At 36.7% G+C, this 23133-nt stretch overlaps 2 protein-coding genes across 4 annotated transcripts in view; one reads left to right on the top strand and one right to left on the bottom strand.

Annotated features, from left to right (window-relative positions):
* Positions 1–11911: 11911 nt before the first annotated feature.
* On the bottom strand, positions 11912–15478 carry LOC124169467. Its single transcript, XM_046548087.1, has 2 exons — positions 15115–15478; positions 11912–13597 (listed from the first exon to the last, which is right to left on the bottom strand). The coding sequence occupies exons 1-2, from the start codon at positions 15293–15295 to the stop codon at positions 11952–11954; spliced, it is 1827 nt and encodes a 608-aa protein (XP_046404043.1). The 5' UTR covers positions 15296–15478; the 3' UTR covers positions 11912–11951.
* Positions 15479–15611: 133 nt separating this feature from the next.
* LOC124169466 (glycerophosphocholine phosphodiesterase GPCPD1-like) overlaps positions 15612–23133 on the top strand; it is a 59525-nt gene continuing 52003 nt past the window's right edge. Inside the window, exons 1-5 of one of the 3 annotated variants that reach the window (XM_046548081.1) lie at positions 15612–16095; positions 16167–16324; positions 17192–17248; positions 19870–20030; positions 22332–22472. In XM_046548081.1, the coding sequence (XP_046404037.1) occupies positions 15947–16095; positions 16167–16324; positions 17192–17248; positions 19870–20030; positions 22332–22472 (666 nt within the window). In that variant the 5' untranslated portion in view covers positions 15612–15946. The remainder of the gene's footprint in view (positions 16096–16166; positions 16325–17191; positions 17249–19869; positions 20031–22331; positions 22473–23133) is intronic. The other 2 variants (XM_046548083.1, XM_046548082.1) reach the window with 2 other exon arrangements.

Below are 23133 nucleotides of genomic sequence, written 5' to 3'. Positions count from 1 at the left end.
AAAGTTATTTCCTTTTAAATAATAATCTTTATTGGAAACTGATTAAATGAAACACACAAAATATTCCTTTATCTGGGAGGTAGATGGCACTATGACAGTTTTTCTAGTTTTTCAGGGGAGAAGTTTTAAGTTTTTTAAAAATTAAACCAGTTATCACTAGATGGTTAGGTTATTATACCAATAACATAATTATTTAAAAATCTTGTTCTAGTTATACTCGTTATATTTTTTTAATCTAAAAACTGCTTTCCTGAAAAAATTAGGAAAACGTAATGTCCTTTACCTCCAAGGTACAGATATATCGCTAATTTTACTAAAATATTGATTTTTTAAAAGATTATGCCTCACCTATCGTGCTAACCGCTTGCTGAGTTAAAGAGTCGATAACTTCTTTTACTGGCTTTTCTCCATCCACCATGAAAAAAAAATTAGGAAAACGGGCATAATGTCCTTTACCTCCAAGGTACAGATATATCGCTAATTTTACTAAAATATTTGTTGGAGTTTGTTTTTTTTTGTTAGACACGATACAACACTTTGACCAGCCATAAGAGAACCTGTTTCAGTATCTCCCTCAATTACAAGTAGGTTGAATTTTTTTTACATTATGAGTCCTTCTGAGCCATATGTGGCTCATCAAAATGTTATTTTCCCTATATTTTTCCCATTTTGCATTAATATACATAATAATCAATTAACACGACATAATAAACAAGTTGATGGACTATTTTGGTGGTAATGATGGTAATTTTGTTCCTGTAATAAAAATACGGTTAATGCATAATTAAATTAATAACAGCAGTACACTTGTCATCACATTAAAATTTCACAATTGAAAATTAGCAAAATATTTATAAAATTGTAAAATATTTAAAGGCGAAAAATAATATATTCACAATGCTTTATAAATCGTGCAATGGTCAGATGATTCATCATTTATGGGATTTATTTCATTAGCTAACTTTTTTCTTTTCTCCTAATACCAATGTTTAGAGTCCAATGCTGGCCTTGGGTTTTGGTAATTCTGCAGCCTCCTTGACCAATTTTGCTTATTATTACTGTATGGGCGACTGCAATGCATATCTGTCAAACAATACCCACGACAAGTTGGAGTCAAGTGTTTGTTTTGAACTGCGTAGTCGCGGTGGAACTTCTTCAAGCGCTGGCGAGGAAGGTTGGCGTGACTCCCTGTTTACTTACAAATGCCAACAAATAGAGAAGGGGAAAATTTGGTGGAAAATTTAAGGAGCGCAATGGAGGTCTGTTGCAAGAAGGTCGGAGTCCTAGGGAGGACTGAGTTGAGGAACCTTTTGTGAAGAGCAGGGTAAAGGGAGAGCGCAATGTTTGAAGGCCTGTACCAAGGGGCAAGGGCGTATATAGGATCAAAACTAGGGGGAGGGGGGTAAGCCATGGTTGCTCAAGTAGTATCATTTTAGCACGAAAAAGGTGAATGAAACCAACATTTAAAAAAAACTATAACAGCACTTTATAATTTTTTAAAAATTATTTGCTTGAAAAACAATATTTTCGTTACATGTCTTGTACAAATATCATTTTTCGTTAGTTTAAACAAAATTTCTTGAAAACTTTCGTTTCAATCCAGTCATGATTTTCCTTACTGACTTTTGAAATTTTTGCTTATAGGGGGGGCAGCTGCCCCCTCCTGTCCCTCGCTGGGTACGCCCATGGCAAGGGGGCTGCATATAGGATACCCAATTCCATTCCATAGAAGGCTGATTTCTGTTGCCAATTCGGTCGCATTTTAATCGCTTTTCATAGATATCCTCGGCGCGGTGATGCTTTTCTAGTACGTAGGTTATAGACGTAACTAAGCGACACGTTAAGTCCTTATTTGAGTGTGACTTAATTTTAATTACATTCGAATGATGCTACTCTTTTCTGATTTCGCCCTGTCATGAAAATGTGGTAAAAGTCATTTTCTCAAGAAGGGCTCAGTCATTTTTCGTTTTGGAAAATATATGATCCGGAATTTAAGTACTTTTAAACGCACGAAGGAAATTCAGAGGTAATTTTTGCTAATAATGTTTTTAAAAAAATAGTGGAAAAAAGGGGATGCAATGCGATGTAAACTTTCAGCTCTATTAAGGAAATATCTAAACCATCCATTATTTTTTAGTGTAAATTTTAATGATGAAATAGTTAGCTGCCACGATAATTAATTATCATTGAGTGCAAAATTTTCAAGTTTTCAAAATGAAAAATCTTGAAATTTGATTTCTCCCAAAATTAGCTCTGGGTTATAAAGGGCCAACATCCCCAATTCTACCTTGTTTTCCGGTGAAACTCGGGTCCCTCTGTCCATCAGCGACGCTAGTGGCGACTTTTGTAAACCCATGTGGGTTACAACACATCAGGAGGTCGTCTAGAGGATCCTCTTTTGTAATATTCGCGGCCTATACACACAATACATTAGCCCCTACAAGTTTATGTATGAATGCATTGAAGATATTGGTGGACCTTAACGGAACATGTGAATCATCGAGCCACAGTGAGATGTACGAAGTGCGTTTAGAAAATAACAGGAATTTTAGGTTTTTGAAAAAATATTTATTCATTCGTCTACATTAATATTTTCACCTTTAAAATAGTCCCTATTATATCAGTAACAGATACAGAAATAAAACTCAAGGTGAGAGGCGCAAAATATATCTTGAGACACCTTTACTTTTAGCGTAATGAAAAATTATCAAGTCACTGGCAACGTTTAAGTAAGTTTTATTTAAACTGATTTTACAAATATAGAAGACATTGCCATTTCATTATGTAAAAAAAGTTACAATTGTGGTTCAGCAACGTTAGGCAATGCGGGCAGCCCCGCAGGGGGGCGCCCCCATATATATCCGCCAATGCATTAGATATTCATTAGATTAGGTGTTAATAACCACCTCGTTCACTTTTTCAATGTTTTTATCGGTAGTTGATGTGCTGGGGCGCCATCTTCAACGTCTCCACGTGCTGTAATGCAGTAAAAACAGTTTCATGAAACCGGCGCAGTGATTGGTTCAAATACCTGGAAACAAATGACTAAAAAATATAATGAGTTGTATGTTATCAATGTAATGGGTGCTTTAACATTGATTTTCAATCTCGCATCTTTTCAATGTCCTTATGACTTTTTTTTAAACACTATACGAAAAAATTACTTGTACTGCGCTCTGTATCTCTAAAATTTCTTTGTGCGTTTAAAAGTACTTTACTTCCGAATCTCATATTTTCCAAAACGAAAAATGACGGAGACCTTTTTGAGAAAAATCATTTCCACGATATTTTCATGACAGGGCGAAATCAGAAAAGACGTTGCATAGTTCTAATGTAATCATAATTAAGTCACACACAAATAAGGACTTAATGTGTCGCTTAGTTATGACCTATAACCTACGTACGAAAAAATAAAATAAGTCTATAGCATAATATTAGTGTTTTTCAAAAAAATGTAACGCCTTGAAAGTCGAAACTTACAACGTACTTACATAAAGGCTTCTAATCACCCGTTTATATTCAGCGTGGCACATATTTTTAAGGGGTCAATGGCGTGAGGTAAGGCTTTAAAAAAACACTTTTACTATGTTAAAGATAGATATTAAAAATATAATTAGAAGCATAACCTGGTTCTACTTAAATTACTTATATTACCCGCAAGAGAATAATATTAAAAAATGTGCGCCGTATTTCTCGAATTTACATTATCATAAAAAAAGGCATTTCATTTTGGGGGATCAGATAAAATTAACTGTATGCATAAGATAATTATACGCATGCTTTTATTTTTCTTGAGAGCTGGTCAATTAAAAAAATGAATGCAGAATGATGTCTCGACAGCGTTTCAACAATTACGCATATTATGATACTCAGAGCTTGAAATTTATTCATGAAAATGGAAAACGAAAATCGACCATTCAGTTTTTTTTTTAATATTGTATGGCATTGTTATATGTTGCATATTCAAACAAGGGCGTACCCAGGGTCATAACTAATGGGGGGCAAGCCATGGTCTAGAGAGGGGCAAGCCATGTTGTGACATTTTAGCATGGAAAAGGTGAATGACACCAACATTTTAAGAAAATTATAACAGCGCTTTATTAGTTTATAATATCATTTTCTTGAAAAAATAGTTTTTTTTAGTTACATATCTTATACTAATACCTATCATTTTTCGTGGGTTTAAAGAAAATTTGTTGAATACTTTCGTTTCATTTCAGTACTGATTTTGCTTAAAGACTTTAGCGATTTTTGCTTCAAGGGGGGCAGCTGCAACCCTTTGCCCCTCGCTGGGTACGCCCATGTATTCAAATTCTGAATAGTTTATTTTAGTACCTCAGTTTCTTAAATAAATTCTTAGCCCTGACGATGACGGTATGACTGTCTAATGTTGGCGAGTAATTAATGTTCTTACATTTTTATTGGTCAATTCGCAAGGCAATTAAAATTATGCTTATATTACTTGGTGGTCAAGAGATGATCTCTTTAAAATAAATGAATAAGAGCCCAGAATATTAACTGTAGGTACACAACGTCATCACCGTCGTTTTATATCTTTTAGTGAACTTATTTAAATTTCGATACATGTGGAGCTATTAAGTACGCCTAGATATTGTAGTACCCGCCGCAAAAAGTTTTCTTTCATTTTAACCGAAAATTTCCGTTAATATTTCGAAACTTTAAATCGGTGGCCATTCCTGTGGTATTTCTCGCGAATACTCCGATTTATCGATCGTGGTTTCCTGTGGTATTCTTCTCAAATATTCCAATTTATCGATCGTTATAGCAGCAAGTAAATCGTAGTAAAGAGTGGTAAATTAGTTGAGTAGTAGTTGTAAAAGGTAAAGAAGAACAAGCAATATCACAAGACTAAGTAACTATCTTCTGGTGAACTATCCGATATTACTTCAGGCGTAGAGCTCGGATATCTTCTAATTCTGCTCTGATATAAATGATTCTGAAGCTTGATACAGCGTTTTATTGCTGTGCACACCTTTGCGAATTCAGATCGAGCGTAAACAAGTCTTTGTTTGTTCATCGCCGCGCGATAAGCGTCATATGTCTTCGATAACTCTCACAAGCGGCAACTCAATTGGCTTGAGCCTTTTACTCTTCTCCACATAGTCCAGCAACGCACATCCTATAGATCTTGAGAGGCAATTGAAAATACGTTTAGCCATCAACGACTTTTTTCCGTCCGATTAACCACTATTCCTAACGTAGTATCCAGAAAAAAGGTAGTCATCCCTTGATGGAAATTATATGAGCAAAAAAAAGCAAAAAAAGAGATGGGTGGTACTCATTGTCAGTACTCCGTGGTAACTACGGATCAGAAAAGGTGCAGTAAAACGAAATCACCGAAAACAAAACGAATTGACGATCGAAGTAATGAATATCCTAATTGGTCGCAGTTAAAAATTCTCATTGGAGCTATTTATGTTCCTTTTACCATCCAAAAGTGACAGGGTTTTGCATAAATTATAATATCAGCCCCTTGAGTACTCGCAGTATACGCTGAGGCTGTCATATTTTTATATTGCTTATGTTCTAGACCCGTTGTTTTAATTTTTATAAATATCTTGAAGAAAATGTTGCCGTGTCGAAAATTTATTTTCCATTCTCAAGGCTTATTACATGAAAAGATGAGAGGTACGATGTATACAAAAGCTGGTCAAGTATTAAAGATTAATTTAACATCGCAAAAAAATCCAGTGAAATATTTTAACTTATAGATTCCAAATTAATAAAAAAACTATCTTACTGTCGGCATCAAAATGATGTGCCACTTTACACTGCAAATTTATATCTGGACTTCAGAGCATGCCATAATAAGTAATAATACGTCTTTTAAAGGAAATTTTATTTTCAATTATGATTTATTTTTTTGTTTTAAGAAAATTTCAAAAATTAAGACTCGCGAATGCAATAAATAACTCCGCGCACCATAAAATTAGCCGTTTTGTCAACTTCATGAACTTTGTTACTCAACCTAGGGAAAACTACTTCGTCTACAACATTCATCTTCCACAATAAGTTGAAAACATCAATGTAGATTAATAAAATGGCTTTTGCATATTTTTAGAACGCATATTTCGTTGTAAAATAATTAAAATGTTTTAAACACTTTCTACTCATTCTAGTCAGCGGAGTCATTTATTGCACGCGCGGGTATTAATTTTTGAATTTTTAGTAAAACAATAAAATAAATCAGAATTAAGAATTAACTCTCCTTTAAAATGTTGTATTATTCATTATTATGGCATGCACTGAAGTCCAGATATAAATTTGCAAAGTACAGCGGCACATCATTTTGACGCCGACAGTAGTAACGTTTTTGTCCTCACATGGCGGACTGTGAAAACGACGCAAAGCTGGTGGCATCAATATTTTGTTGTTTGGCTACCCCCGCAGACAGGTCGAAAAAGGGAAAAATGTGGTTCTCTTTATTTGTAAATCTCTATCAAAATAGGAAAATAAAAAAAATGGTGAATGGCCCCATGCTGTTTTAACGTTCTACATTTTAGCGTATTTTGTACTGCATTTTGTCGAGAGCAGCTCGTAGCCTAACAGTGTGAGGGTATATCCTCTAAACTATAGCTAGCTAAAGGGACGAGGGAGAGATAAAATATTAGATGGAAGCGTCGCCTAAAAATAAAGGAAGGCACACTGGCGCATAAAAGCGGCAGCGACAGGATGAGAGTACTTTCCATTTTGCCGGGTCCCACCGAGCGAACACGAGATACATTCACAGATGTAACTGTTGACTAGATCCGCAATGGTGGTGTAGTGGAGCCGCGACAGCTATACAAATACCTCGATATAAAAAACAAAATATTATGAAGAAAAAGCTTACATTTGGCCGTTCAAATTTGGAGAAGTGTATATTAATGAGATTATGACGATATTGTCGTCCGGTTATCGCGATAAGTCGTTGGCCGATTACCGGGACACATCGAATTCCCATTATTTTTACGATTTCATTGCGCGCGTGATGGCCACTGTCACTGTTCATAAAAATTATCATTTCGCGATATCTGATTCGAGATGCCTCTCAGGCCTAGATTTATTACATACTCCAGATTTGGAGAGTAGTAGAAACATATTTCGTGATTCACGAGAGTACTCCACAATATATCCGCGCCATATGTATTACAAAGCATTATATGTGGAAACATTTTAATGCATGCACTTGAAAAACTGTATCTTCTCAATACTTAAGCGAACCAAACGCGCGATTCTCGAGAAAAAACCTTATTACTTGATGCAAGTGATGCAATGCACACGATTTCGCGATATTATAATTGATTTGGTTGTGACGCTTGCTTATCACCGGCAATATATAATTGGAAAAAAGAAGATATGATTAATGTGTAACTCTTCACTTAAATCGAAGAGGTATTGTGCAAGCCATCACCAAGGTGTTTGGCACGGGGCGATTCTACATTGGGCATGCAGCACTCATCCTAGCCTTAATCAGAAACGCGCTCATTCGCGGGATACAGCACTCGGGACAACGCCTGACCAACGGCACGAGGTCAGGCCAGAAACTAGGAGAGTACTAAGAACACGAACAGGCTACCACGCAAGAAAACTACTACTTAATTATAAAAGTTAGCTTAGTAAGCTATTAACTACACATGCAGAGCCTATTTTACATAGTCCTAGTCAAGCAACCCAAGAGTTAAACTATCGTAAGTATTATGGTATATTTATGTGCGCGGAAAAAATGACTTCTAAATCTATCGTTTCTTCAGTCTCTTTCCCAAATATTATCCACTTCATATTTTCTACCACAATAATTAGACTCTCTCAAAATATCTTGAGCATCAGGCTAAAAGTATTAAACTTGAAATTTCCTCAAAAGATGTAATACAAACTTTTTCCCTTCTATCGGACAGAATTTCCCATTCTTAATTCCTAATTCATTCAGTTACACTATTCGCTATGTTAATCGTAGTCTTGATTAAGCAAAATGCATTGTACATCTGAAAGAGTATTTTCCATTCCCTAGTGCTCAAAGTTTAAATTTAACTGTTAGTTATGAAATCGTTGGGGAGGGCTTCGATCAACGCCTGGGAATTCAGATATTCTGGAAAATTGTGCAAGCCGTAGCTTAAAACCGCCCTTCCATTGAAGTATGAAGGGAGTTTAAATGTGAATGACGTCCCGCACCAGTGATTCAGATTCACATATACATATTTATAACATTAATTACTACTAACTCCTCAAACCGCCGTTATTATAGGGTGGTTTCCTTCAACAAAGAAAACGAAAGGCATTTAATGCGATTCGTTCCACACCATTAGTATATTCATGATTATTTTTATTCATGATTATTATTATACAAATTATTTGGTTTTAGAAACCCCAGTTTAAACGAATGTTAATGGTCAATTTTAACCTCATTTGAAAAGGGTCAGATTGGCGCCCATGCGATGCCACTCCACGTGACATCACAGGGAACTAGATTCTATTCGAGTAGTCAGGAGTTTTACATCGTCTGAGATTACTATTTCATGCATGAGGCACAAAGTTCAGGGAAACATCTCTTAATAATCACCTATGACAATTGCCTATGGTGGGAAAGTTTCCATCGTTTGATAGGGTATTAATAATCCTTATTTAAGCCAAGCGCTACCTGCTAAGGATACTCTGCTACCTGCTAGCAGCCTCCATCGTTGCGGCGCTCATAGCCTCACTCCAACTTGGCCTCACAGAGCGGCAGCCGGAACCAGAAAGACGTCACACGGGCTTTTCCCAGTATTCATACTTAGTTTTCGCGTACCTACAAAGGAGGATTCTCAAGTCGGCCTCGAAAAGTGCTGTCTCCTACCGCGCATTTAAATGGGTTTACAAAAGTCGCCACTCGTGTCGCTGACGGACAAATTGATCCAAGTTCTACGGGTAAATAAGGTATAATTGGGAGTATTAACGGATATTTATGCATGTGATATATCAAATTCATTGCTTATCAATGTATTCCTCGCAATGGCAAACATTTTACAGCAAAATATTGGAAAAAAGTGGATCGCATTGCACTCGTCATCGCGCCGCGGACACTTTTGAAAGCCGATTAAAACGCGACCGAAGAGGCAACAGAAATCAGCCTTCAATGGGATGAATTTGGGCCTCCTCTACGCAGTCCCCTTGAGTCCATAAATATCATTCATTCATAGCCCTAATGGTGCTTAAATACGTTGGCAAAAACTTGCATTAAAAATTCTTCAAGGCCTATATTACAAGACACTGAATCAACATTCACTGATAATGTTGCTGACTCCTTTGAGAAATCTAATAGGAAATTGTAAGCTGATTTGGTAACTTCAAATTTGGAATCGGAGGAGGAAGCCCCCATCAGAAAGAAGTGGATGCCAGAGAGGTTCCAATATTCAGGAAGAATCCCCATAAGTCATCCTACCATTACCACCTGCTCCACCAGAGGGCTTTTAGTCGAAAATAAACTCTTTTTATACTGAAAAATATTATATTTTAGCCATTTATCCTGAATTTTACCAATGGATCCACTTTGAATGTCTAGAAAATATCTTCTCAAAGATATTTTGTAGATATTAGAAAAGCGGACATTCATATATCTACATCTAAAAGATATCTATAAGATATTTTCTAGACATTAGCTTAAGACATTCTAAATGTTTTTTAGACATCTAGAAGATATTTTGTGCTACGTGGAAAGTCCCCTCCCCGAAATATTTCCCCTTGTTGCGACCACCCGTCATACGTCTTCTTAGGAGACCACTGGGGAAGTACCTACACCTATTCTCCAACGCTCCATTTTTCGATTGTGGTTATTTAAGTACTTAATTTTTAAGGTAGGTTTCCATGGAGTACTTAATAAGTATTCAGGCCGCCTCCCCTTCTTTCATGTACTTCCCTCTTCAATTCACAGTGAGGCCTACTCCCTTTCATTCTACCTAAAATTCCTATACATACTCTTTCTTCCTCTCCCTCGTTTACCTAACATGCTACCCTCTAAGGCCGTTTTACACGGGGCACGTTATTGCGCAATCTGAAGTACGAGCGACGGCGCATTCAAAATTGCGTCGTGTAAAGATACGAATTGCTAGAAACACATGCGAGAATGCGTGGATGCGAGACGGCAAAATAGCCTCTGTTCTAATTTCATTCATGCATTCGCGCAACATGCAACTCTAACGTGTGCAATTACATGCCCCGAATAAAACGGCTTTAGCACTGTTTTCAACATCCTCTCCCGCTAAGTACTCCCTCCATCCTTACCTTCTGTCTCCTCCGTTTCGCAACAGCATAGTTATGTTTTATCATGACTACCAAAATAGACCGATGAATGTATTTCACTTTCCGAACTATGAAAACGTTATATTACCTGATGTATACACTTCGAAAAAAAAAGTTCTACACAATATTTTTGCCCCATAATGGGGCCAACGCAACAGGAGGATGCTGACCTTTAGAGCATTAATATCTGGTTACGCGACACATTAACATGTAAGTCATTCACGCAAACAGACATTTACTCGTGCGTGTTAATGCACCGTGTGACCAGGCCTTTAAGAGCCCTCTACCAAGATCCCGACACCATTGCCCAAATTAAAAGCAGAAGAATAAGATGAGCTGGCCACGTCAGTGGCGCAGCGAGGGGGGGTTTTGGGGGTTAAACCCCCCCCCCCCCCCCAGAGCTCAGAGAAATGCTTAAGTTTAATCCATTTTACTTGATTGGTTTGATATTACTAATAGAATAGTGTAAGGATTTATAAAATATCCCGTAAAACTCACCATTTTGAACCATTAATCTTAAAATTCCGCAATTTATTAATCTCGCATCTACCGCTTATCCTGGTGGGTATTCCACACCCCCAAACACTCCGGTATTAGTTGCACCTAAACCCCCCCCCCCAGCCTCAATTCCTGGCTGCGCCCCTGGGCCACGTAAACAGGAGGGAGTCGGACTCCACGCTGAGGATTGAGGCAGAAAAACATGCGTGAGAAGTGACAGCGTAATACCAGTACAGGCAACCCGCACACCACCAAAGCAACTTCCCTCCCTCTCCCCCTGAAATAAATGTAAGTCTTAAGCGCCTAATGCTGACTGAAATTTAAAAAAGTTTTCTATTAAAGAGGTGTGGCTGCCTCCCCTTACTTTTACCCTAGGCAAGGATTACAGACAATTAGGAAAAGGGATCTACTCATAATGTTCTACCTCCATGGCCATAGCTAGAAACAAATCTTTGAGAGGGATCAAATTCTTGGTAGCACTTAACAATGCATGGGCTTCCAAAGTATTTGCGCTGGTGTTTTGAATTCTCTGACCCCCTCCCCTGTCCTGCTCAGTATGACCTTGCTCACTCTTGGATTTTAGGGGATTCATTGGATCAGGAGCATAGTTGGATGTTTAAAAGGGAACCCGCCCTATTTAGATAGGTAATATTGCCAAGTACATATAAGTTGTAACCGTACTTGGAATGAATTCCATATGCCCCACCAGTAAGGTGTTTTTGTTCAGTCCATAAATAATCAGAATTCAAATGAAGGAGTTTTGGCTAAGAAACTGAGGGCTCAGAAACAGCGATGGTACTCATTATGCTTGAGCATGATGGAACATAAAATATAGTATCTAAATTCTCAAGAAAATCGTAAAGTTGCCACCGAGTACCGAATTTATCCTACACTTACTTCACAATAAGGATTTACATAGGGGTGGCGATTGAGAACCAGAAGAGGGGTGTGCAAAATCACAGGTAAATATTTTGCTAGAGTCCGGTCTGAGGGGAATTCTATTCTTCAAATTTATGGGTCGAACAGCACAACCACCACTTCAGAACACAGAATCATTAAAAAAATTCAAACAACATTTTTAGATGCAAGTATTTAACATCTAAAATAATGTATTAGGGTCATAAGGAAAGGTTTCCAGTTAAAAATGTTTCTGGTTTTATTCTCAATAGTAGCAGCAATTACTTCACACTTACACCAAGAATGTTCACCAGTCCCCATGCCAGAACTTCATTCTGAATTTTAACAGCAGATTTCCTATGCAAAGGCCATTCGTATGAACAGTATTTTAGTCTGTAACACCAAGAAGTTCGGTGACCTTGTGCGACTCTTTCGGCTGTCGGATGGTAACAATCAATCAATTCAACACTTATAACCACATCACCTAATAGATGCCACAAAAGACACCAAAATTCATCTTCTGAGTAAAACCCATTTTCTGAAAAGCACACATCAAGGGTAAATGTTGGAGGATATAAGCTCTCAGGGATAAATTTCATACCTTGATTAGAAACATGTGTTTTATCTTGAACAACTACCTTACTCCTAACACTTGAACATTCATCTTGAAATGGATGTCTCATAATACAAACACTTGGCAACACCTGACAACTGTTAGTCCTAATTTCTCTCCAGTCCATAATATTAAACATCAGCAATGCAACATTGTCCAGGTTAACTGTACACACATCTTCCAATCCTGGTAAGCCACAAAACACATGCCCAAGCACTAGCATTCGATCTAGAGAGATTATTTCAAAAGTTGGGGGGTTGAAGTTGCACCTTGTATAGTTTTGACTATAAGAGTGATTTGCATTCACAATTTTCAGAACACAGTGCCCAGGACCACCAGAAAGCTTTGTCAAGACACTGAGAACAGAATTCAGAGAGCCTTCTCCAAAGAACATGGCTTCAGTCCCAACTGGAGGCAAGGAAAATGTCTCACCAAGGTGCCGAAAAACACACCCTTTGAAAAGAATGACAGAATTTGATGGTGGGGATAAGTTTTCTAAAGAATACACCAAAGAGTCTCTGAGATATGCTGGAGAACCATCCACCATGCATTTTGCCAATTGTGTTGACCTTTTGCACTTAGGAGAAAATAAACTGCACTCCCTACAAAGGTGAGTATTCTCATGCATAGTTCTTCCAATGTGTAAAGGCACTTCTTCGTCTGCATTTATTACTTTTTTAGCATTAACTTGAGTCATTAAAAACTGCACCACATAAGATATTGGAGCACTTGCAATTGGTCTTTTAGAATATAAGGCAGAATGAACTCTTGAACAGTTTATTAATCCAGAGCAAGAGTTGATTGAATCAGGTAGAACAAGTTCGTGCAAACATTCTGGCATAAAAGGGTCATTGCCTAAAGGCAATCCAATTCTATGGGGTCGAGACTTACAAAATACATACGTAAGACTATCTTCTACATGGAAACCTTTTTCACCATGTTTCCCATAGCCACTAGGAGTGTAGCTAGGGAAAAGATTGGCTTGAAAATTTTCAACTCTCTTAAGAATTAGGCCACCATAAGCAGCCATTTCCACCACTTTCCATGTGTCTCCATACGCTCTTTGGCGACGAGGTAGATCACACGGGATTCCTCCTTGACCTTGGCACAGTGTTACGATCACACACGATGTTTTTTCTTCATCCAGACAGGATGAAGCAGAAATGAAGAAGGAGAGGAGTAATTCTCGATTGAGATGGATTCGGCTCTTACCTCCTACATGTGGAAAATTGAAAATTATGCAGTCATACTTATCTTCTAAGTCTTGGTTTTCTTTGAGCTTCGTAGCATCAACACCAAGCAGGATACGAACACCTAATGGTGGAAAGAGAAAATTTAATTTCACTAACTTTCATGGTTTTGCCTTCACTTTTTATGTAACTGATGAAAACCAAAAATTATTTTTGGGAAAGTACTTATTTCAAAATAATAATACTGATGTGAAGCTAAAAATTGTTCTTATAGAACAAAGACCTGCAGTACAGCAATATCTGTGTATTCTACTCAAAAATGTAAATAATATTTTACTAGAGGGTTAACCTAACAATTAGCCCAGGCTGTAGCCAGTGGTGATTACAGGATTCAATCCCTTTCTCTTTCTAGGGGGAACTATTTTACTTTCTTTCAATATACCCTCACTAACTGCTTTAGCTGAGGTTTTGCCATGAGTAAAGTCTCATGCATAATTTATGCACAAGGATGCAATTCTTTTAGAAACAAAACCCTTGCCATGGCAAATTGGCAGTCTCAGCTTCGGATCACACCAGAGGAGCCTAGGTACATAAAAGCGTTTGAGTTTTAAAGCATTTCCTATGAAGTTCACCGGTTGACGAAACTAATAATTTTAAAACAATTACCTACTACCGAAATCCAAATTCGCTACTTTGCATTTAAAACGTTACGTTTTGGTAGTTTTTTTTCCATTCAAATTCCACTTAAGTAAGTAACTATGACATACAATTAGGTCACTTGACTAGAATTATTTCTCCAGTTACTTGGAGGAGGCGACCGACAGCTGAGGTCATTTGCGCAATGAGGAAAGGGTATGGAAGGAAGGGTGGAGAGAAACCCGGCGTCGGCATTATCCTGCTCTTGTCGAAAGGCCCCCAGGGGACCACGGCTTAACGTCCCAACCGACGGACGGAGTGTTGAGCTTGAAATGTCCTCTACACAACATTTAAGCACGGATAAGACAGTCTCTAAAAATTCTCTGCAACCTCCGGGATTTGTTATTTCTTCTGACAGGAGAGGTAATTTCCTCTGATAAGGTATTTTTCCCGCTACTAATTTTTGGTGAAAATGTGCACACCTTTTGTGTGGTCAAAGAAGTGGCGCAACACTTGATCAAAGACATTGGCCCAAAATAGAACTATTGTAAGAATAAGCAAGGCGAAACGTAGGCTTATAATTACCAGTTTCGGAGGAAACGGGACGCTATAACACATTTTGAAGTGCATGTGAAAATTTTCTCATGCGTGAAGGATACACACAAACGCATATTGCGTCAGCACAAAACTCACGAGAGTGAAAGCGGGTAAAAATGTTTATTTCCATACAGTGTACAATAAAATACATCTTGGACTGTGGCATTTAAGTTTTTGCCGATATAAAACAGAAAAAAGACATGCAACATTCATCGCTAATTAGTCACATAATAATTGATAGAAGAGCCACAGCTAGTTGAAACTTAAGACGATTTCAAGAAATATGAACTCCAGATACAATATCTTGTATTTCACTGACAAACATTAACCTTAATCCATCAACAGCCATTTAAAATTAACACAAAATCTTTCAAGGAAACAAAATTAACCTTTAAACGATTACAGCACCTTTTTCACGCAGTAATGTTACATTCTCCTTCCTGGGTTGCTCCTCAGGGTCAGTTTCCAAACAGGTAGCAGTTAAAATAGACGGTTGGTCAACGATGTATAGCAAGCTCACGGAGAAGGAAAAGTTACATTCACCGACAAGTAACACAGCACGAGCATCTCTTAAGAGACCTGGCCACATGATTATGACTTCTATAATAAGATATTAAACGAAGAAAGTAGTTTTCAATCATATAATCAGTTGCCTCTCCGTAGAACTTGCCGACATCATGCCACGAGGCACATGCATACTGCCTCGAAATTTGGTAAACACCGCACACGCTTGTCGTGTTGTTTTTCATTCAAGAGCTTGGCAATGGCGAGGGGAGGAGGGGTTGGGGAGAGAACAAAGAGTGGAAGGGGAAGACAGGGAGAGATCTCTTGCGCATGCGCTGGTCATTGCGACTCAATTTGCGTGTTTCCTCGGCGACGGCAGGCAGGTACCGTGAGCTCGAAGGAGCATGCGCGCATTCGTGGTCCAGTATCTGCGGTGTATCTTTCTGTGGTTGTGAGTAAATTATTGTATTAGAGGAAATTTTGTTGCCCAGATTTAAATTTTGCAGTATTTCGCTGGGTAGAGGAACTTCATCGTTGACGGAAGTGCAACCGAGGGGCGTCATGGAATGTCAGCATAGCACGCAAGTTGTATTGGGCGTGTGGTATGCAGTGCAGTCACCGTTGTTTTGCACAAAGATGCATTGACAAGAAATCAGTGGACATTTTTAAGTTATTTAAGGAGTTTTACGGAAGACCCTTAAAGTGATATTATAGTGTTTCTTAACAATCAGTGGCAATGGCGAAAAGAGATTGGAAATTTCGTGTAAAGTGTAACGCAGGAGTTGGGGAAACTGTTTGTGTTGTGGGGAATTGTGAGGAGCTTGGAAGTTGGAAAAACAGGAATGCGGTCATACTTACAAAGGAAATTTGTTCTGGAGAAGATGAGTGAGTTTCAATTTCTGTGTTGTGTATTGCAATCTGTCTGTCAACATGCTAATAAGTCCTCTTTTCCTTAGCAATATTTGGTCGTGTGTGGTGAGCATACCCGCGGATGATGTTGAGTACCGGTATTTTATTTGCGTCATTATCGAGCCATTTGGTGATATGTTGGAAAGACAAAGCATTGTTCGTCAATGGGAAACCAGTTTCCAACCTCGCACAATATTACGTCAAGGTAAGATACAAAATTTAAGTATGTAAACTACTCGTAGCTCACGCTATTTAAAATTAATTCAGTTAAGTTATTGTGAAAATGATGTGATTTTCTAAACTTATGAGGTATAAAATTTTCGTTGGGCTAGTTTTTCTATTTATCATTACGATCGAATGAATTAAAATATGGCATTCTGTATAACTTATGTTGTAGCATCTCCTGCCCCCATGTTTTATGCCGCGAGAATACTTTGACTCGGTTAATAGTGAATTTAAACAATTAACGTGGTTTTTATGAATTATGGAGAATATTTAATCTCGATATTTGATCCCCCTCTATTTGTTATATATTTTATTCCCAGTTCGAAGTGGGGCTTCATTATTACCGTTTCTATGTAATACATCTCAATACCATTTCGTGTGGGTTCATTTGAATTTCACGGGTGAATGTTTTGTAGTAAAGATTACCTACCTTTTATGTCGGTTGCGTTTTCAATATTATTTACATTCAGTCAAAATCCTGGAAAGATGCCAAACAATAGTATTCATCAAGTTTTATATTTTGTTTACGTGGGAGGGTAATTAAGTCGGGAAGTCTCGTAGTAGGTGGGTGGGTATTTGGGTGAAACTACCCTAGAAATTTAGATGCATAGGAGTTAAGACAATAAATCATTTATTTCAGTATCTCTTTCGTTTTAGATTTTGAATTAAAGTGTGAATTAACTTAATTATAAGGCAATATCCCCCATGTATTACTATTGGTGCGTTTTCCATTTCATCATATATTTTGTTCTCTGCTGATGCAGCTATTTTATGATTTGCTTAAGCCATTTAGATAGTGGGGTGGATGCTATTATATTTGTTAATATTTATGGGTACGGGTTTTCAGGAGCTGAGAATGGGATGGATTTTCTAACTCAACCACCTCTGCCCCCTCAGCAAAGCTGTGAGTTGCTCATTGATGTGTTTTTCCCAGTTTTTACTCCCATGCTGCTAAAATTCTTAAGTAATGTAGATATTTCTTTAGCCTGCATCTAGGAACAATTTGAATGTATTTCCACTTGAAGGGGATGTATGATTATTTATTAACTGCTGAATAATTATCACCGTCTCTTTTGTTAATGAACTTGTGAAAATACCACAATGTAATTTCGAGGTGCTCATAGGTTTTCTGAGTGTATTTAGTTTACAGTCCGCAACTGAGGAACAAACTCAAGTTAACATAAGAAAAAATTCAGCAGTAATGGCTAAGGCTCTGATCTGTGTTTGGCATTTGGTTGTCTCCTTTTCAATAATTTTTTTTGCATTATCTACAGTGGAGAAGTACATGCCCCATGAGAACATATATTACTTATCTGATTAATGATTTGAGTTTGATTATGCATCATTATATAAAATAATGCTTGTAAATCTATGGGGGTAGCTGAGGCCAGGGAGGATTCAGAGCAGGACTGCACCATAAAATAAATTTAATCTACTTTGTCCTTCCGAGCAAATTCAGTTTGTGAATTGTCAACAAAATCTGTTATTAAGTCCCGATTTCACAATGCATGAATCAAATTATAACATTGGTTTCTTTTTCTGTTCATGCATTTGTACAATTGTGGTGGTTATGTGGTGAATTTTGATCATTTTCACATTCACAAATCCATTAATTTGTAGTTTTTTATGCATCATATTATCAGGACTTATGATATGGGAGCCGTGGCTACACCCTTGTATTAATTAGCTTCCTTTTTTATGGACTTATGGAGTTTTTCAAGTAGCAGTGTGATGATTGACTTAGAATACTGCTTTTTAGCTGATGCCTTGTTATGTTCAGGCATAAAAAAACTTGTTTTCTTGCATTATTTATTCTGGAAAATAAAGAAGCACTGTGATGGAAGATCTCGTGCTTGCCTGGTGATTTTTTTAAAGTACAGCTTCTCTCTTTTTTGATTTGTTGGAAATGACCTTGGAGTAGCCTGAGGCATACCTTAACAGAGCCACCTGCATGCTCACACAATGTGAAAAATTCCACCCCGAAAAATTCATCTTCTGAATCCATGATCCAATCTTTAGATTGTTGCGTAATGTACCATTTTCCTCTGTGGTCCATAGTCCAGCATGGTTGTTGTCATTACTACCCCTTATGCTGAGAGTCATGTCAAACCTTGAAATGATAAAGGCACTGGACCATCTCACCTTGCGGGAAACCCCAGAAGCCTTATTCCAACAGAACACAATTAGCTTGATTGTTTCAACCAACATTGTTGTGTTATTCACATGAATAGCTATGATAAAAAATTCCCCTGGACTGGGAATAAAATCACGGACCTTTGGCTTCCCACGCCACTGTGTAGACCACCATGCTCTCAAGGTTCCTCGATTTCCACGCCAATTGTGTCTTGGCTCTTGTTACTAGATGGAAGTCCTATCTTCCTCGTGTTGCCATCTTGGATGGATCACTAGGACCTAACATATAGTTCTATGAGCCTCTGTACAATTGCCATGGAATATCAGGAAGTTGGATAGCATAGTGATCTGTCCAGTGGCTCGGAAAGCCAAAAGCCCATGGATAAATTCCTTGTGCAGGGGAATTTTTGTTAAGACAATTCATGCAAATTTCATTCATCGCCCTTCATGAGGCAGGATAGAAATACATATTATGCATTGGTTAGTTATTCTCTACATCGTTGCATTTGCCTATAAGATACTGTTCTTTTATTCTACTCCAAATTTAATGCATTATCCTCCTGAAACTGCTAAGCTAATAGTCCTAATATTGATTTTATGAATGAAGTACACAGAGCATGTTTTTGCGCACAGAAATTCACTCAATTCTTCCATCAGTCACTGCATTTTTTGTATCTTTTCCACTTAACAGATTGTGTACCCTTTATGTTATTATATATTCTTGTTTTCAATAAGTTTTGTAGCTCATCTTAAGTGGGTCTGGTCAGGGCCAGTGATGTTTCTTGAGTAAAAGGGGCATGTTTTATGTAAAAAATAGTTTTTTTATCAAATTACCTTAATTTTGATACATTCATGTGCCTTTGAGTCCTTGTAATATCATCCAATTGTCCCCAAAGACTAATACTAATCCACTAATCATTGGCTACTAGTTACAACTAGAAATATAGTTCCTTGTTCAATTATTGTCAATCCAAATTGAAAAGTCGATTGATTTTTCTTCAAGTTGGTTGGTCTTTGGAATTTCAACAGTTTTTTGCATTAAGTAAAAGTTTGCTACTGTGGATTGAATTATGTTCAGAATTCATTATTTTTATATTTTCATTCATTCAGTCTGTAAGTTCATTCTAACTGCTCTGATATGATAGCCAATCACATAACTCAAGAAAGTTTTCAACATGCAGTTGCAGTTTTGAAAAAAATACTTCAGTGAATCTATTTTTATGTGGAAAGAAATTCATTCCTTTGACAAAGATAATGTCACTTTCATTAGAATGTTATAGTATTGGTCTTTAATAATGTGAACCTTGTAAATAAGTTTGATGCTATATGTCCTGGTTTTATGCTTGTGTTACTTTTGAACTTGCTAATAATGACTTGTTTTTCTTTTCCAAGATGGCTCTAACTGTATAGATAACCCTGAACCTGAGGAGTTTGGAATACATAACAATATGAGCCGAGTGGAAAGGGGTTGGTTAACAAGTGACACTGTACTTCAACTAAAACTCTTTGATAATCCTATCCAATTATGGAAAAAGAAACTTAAAGGCAAAAAGGTGAGTCTAAATCTTTGATAGGAGAAGTGAAAGCTTGATGATTTCTTTGTGCTTAATCTCAGCCTTACTGAATGAAATAGTTGATTGAACAATATGTTGATGGTCGTTTGGTAACATCACTGGGTACCTAACAAAACTATTTGAACTTCACCAATTGGCAGTAGTTATAATTTAGAGACTTATCTGCAATAGACCGAGTCAACCTTAAATCTACTGTTATAAAATATTTGCAAAGAATATACAGGGTATAATTGTAATAGATCAATGTTGCATTAGATCAATAAATATCATGGCTTTATTCAAGTTTAACGAAAAATATTGCAAAAAATTAGATACAATTTCCATTAACCGTTGACAATATGAATAACTATCAAGCAACCTCATCATAGAAACAGTACGCAATGTAAAATAAATTGATAAACTAAATAGGATACTCGCACACGGATCGAGAGCAAAAAAGGAACAACATGTACATTGTCATATTTTGCACAGACACAAACCTAAATTTTTTCTCCTAATTTATAACACTTCTATATTTTAGTTTTGAATAATTCCTGCAAAAAATAGAAAGGCCTTGAAAAAAGCCAATCAAACCATTTTCTTTAAACGAATAAATAGGTATGTATATTAACCATACTACATGGGAACTTATTGTAAATTCTCATCGCAATGCTCTTATGACTATTTAGTGATTTAGACAATCTGCAATGAGTGCTTAGGAAGGTACCACTCAAAAAGACTTCCAGAAAAATGACTGAGTGGTCATGCTGAGCAGCTGGGGTGTGATTGTATTATCTGAGAAATTCCATGTGTGTTGTTCAGGGGTGTCTTGAATGTTCATTCTCCCTGAATCGTCCTCTCTCTCTCTCCATTGTGTTGGTTGGTTGAGTAGTTAATCTTAGAAGATCTGTGTTCTTCCTTAAGCCAAAATGAAATATTAGCTAGGGATGGGTGGAATAGCATTTTACTCAAATTCGAATATCAAGTATACACGTACCTCAATCTTATATCGAATATTGCATTACTGAGTATGCATTTTTCCACCAATTTTAAATACAAAAAGGCAATGAAAATAAAAAAGCTGAACTCTTTGCAAGTTATTCTACTTCAATATGACTTCTAAATCCTAATGCAACTGTCATTCACGATTACATCAGAATTGTGTGCTTCGGGAGCACAGCAATTCTTTTGTTTTTTTTATTGCATGCATATTGAAGGTTATATAAATAGCAACGCTTTACTAAATTTATTGCAAACCTTAAATAAATAATTGACAATTACTTTAAAATTGGAATATGTTAAGTGCAAATTTCGTCATGTAACGGGGTGTCATGAAAGAAAAAGCCAATCTTGCGTGTATTTGAAAGTATGCATACAATCTTCTTAGTGTTGTTCTCTAGGAGTCATCAAATAATTGATAACTTTGTGTCATCGAATATCGAATTGTGGAAAAAGCTCATTATTTGAGGTATTCGGTGATTCTACCATTCGAACATCCCATCCCAATAAATTATTATTTTTTCTAGTCAAATGAGTCTTCTTTTGTTCCTGTGTAGGAATAGCTCAAAATATTGCTTATAAACTACTTTTTAATGTGAATGATCTGAGATGGCTACAATGATAGGGCTCCCCATAGCTTTTACCATTGCTGTGCAGATTACTTTTTTGATACCTAAAAACATAATTTAGTCAATCGGAGTCCAAATATCAGAAACACAACTATTTCCATTTTTCCACTTTTAAGGAATAAAAGTTGTGAGCATTGATGGCATGTAAAAAAAAACAGAAAAGTAAACTACCTATATGATCTTGCAGTTCAGGAAGTCTTAACTTTCACTATCCTTTTCACTGTAGCTGAAATAGCTATCCATCAGAGAGACAGTAGAAGTCGATCCAGGATTTAGCCTTGGTTCATCCCCACTAATCCACAATAAGATAACCTTATGCGTTTCATTGATTCAAGAGCGTGTAGCCTATTTCAGTTGATGGTGTTAACACTTTTCCAGTTGAATTATTTTTTCTCTGTGGATATTTCCATTATAGATATTCCAACTCATTATGAATTAATATATGATTAAAGGTCAAAGTACTATTTGATCACTTTTGACCGTTATTTAGGATTATTCTCCCATATGCTGCAGCTGATTTATGCTAAAATTCAGAATAGAAGTTAGCCAGCTCTCTCTTTTAGGTTGTTAGTTTAATGGTTTTGTACTTAAAAAAGTGTAAAATATCCTTTTCTGTGTCGTCTTGGTTCATTTCTATCTTTAATAATGTTAATTATGGCATATTTTTGCATAGGTGAGTGTGAAAGTCACACCAGTATCTATCAACACATCTCATGTGGGCATTCCAACATTTATGGAAAATTCTATGGATGAAAGTGTTGACACCGGAGATGTCACTGACAAACAGCAGTGCTGGCCAATTGTAGAAGTAGTGGTAAGTTTTCAGATATGCCTAGTTGAGAGGCTGAATAATCCTCTCTTAAATTTTTAGCAATCTTTAAATGTTTAAACTACCTAATTTTAGCACAAATTTAAAGTCTTAATCGATAAGATTTTCTTAATTTATGATTGGTTATCCATAGACGAAATCTACTTAAATTGATCGAGAGTTGTTTTCCACTGCTCATCATTTCCTGCAATACTAGAGTAAACTTGAAACATTCCTTGGCAGCAATTAAGGATTATAATTACGTTTTACTAAGGGAAAACTAGTAGAAATGACAACCCCTTGTGTATCCTTGGATTAAAATACAATAACACTTGTTTTTGAGTCTGATTTTCTTTTTAAAAAAGTTTGCAGAAAATATTGAAGGAGGAGGATACCCCTCCACAGATAGTTGAGAGTTAACTCTATACCATACTTTTAGATGTTTCAAGCTGTAATTATTCGAGTGAATAAAAAGTAATTAATTTGCCAATTTGATTAATACTTCACTATGGGAATATTTTTCTAACTACTTAGGGAGAAGAAAATGTGATTAGTCATAATCTATCAACCACGTTATTTGAAGCATAATAGTTAAGAGTAGACTTTGATGAATTGCATTGAAAATTCATGATTTTTTTAAATGCAACTCATTCATAAATTTTCAAGT

The sequence above is a fragment of the Ischnura elegans genome, chromosome 12 (genome assembly GCF_921293095.1).
Source record: "Ischnura elegans chromosome 12, ioIscEleg1.1, whole genome shotgun sequence".
Classification (NCBI taxonomy): Eukaryota; Metazoa; Arthropoda; class Insecta; order Odonata; family Coenagrionidae; genus Ischnura; species Ischnura elegans.
This window is presented reverse-complemented; position numbering and strand designations above follow the sequence as displayed.

Bases quoted from the DNA above. Each gene is read 5' to 3' on its own strand.
- LOC124169467 (XM_046548087.1), bottom strand. From the start codon at position 15,295: ATGTGGCCAGGTCTCTTAAGAGATGCTCGTGCTGTGTTACTTGTCGGT. The intron at 13,598-15,114 runs GTGCTGTAATCG...TTCCACCATTAG, and splicing joins AACATTACTGCGTGAAAAAG to GTGTTCGTATCCTGCTTGGT.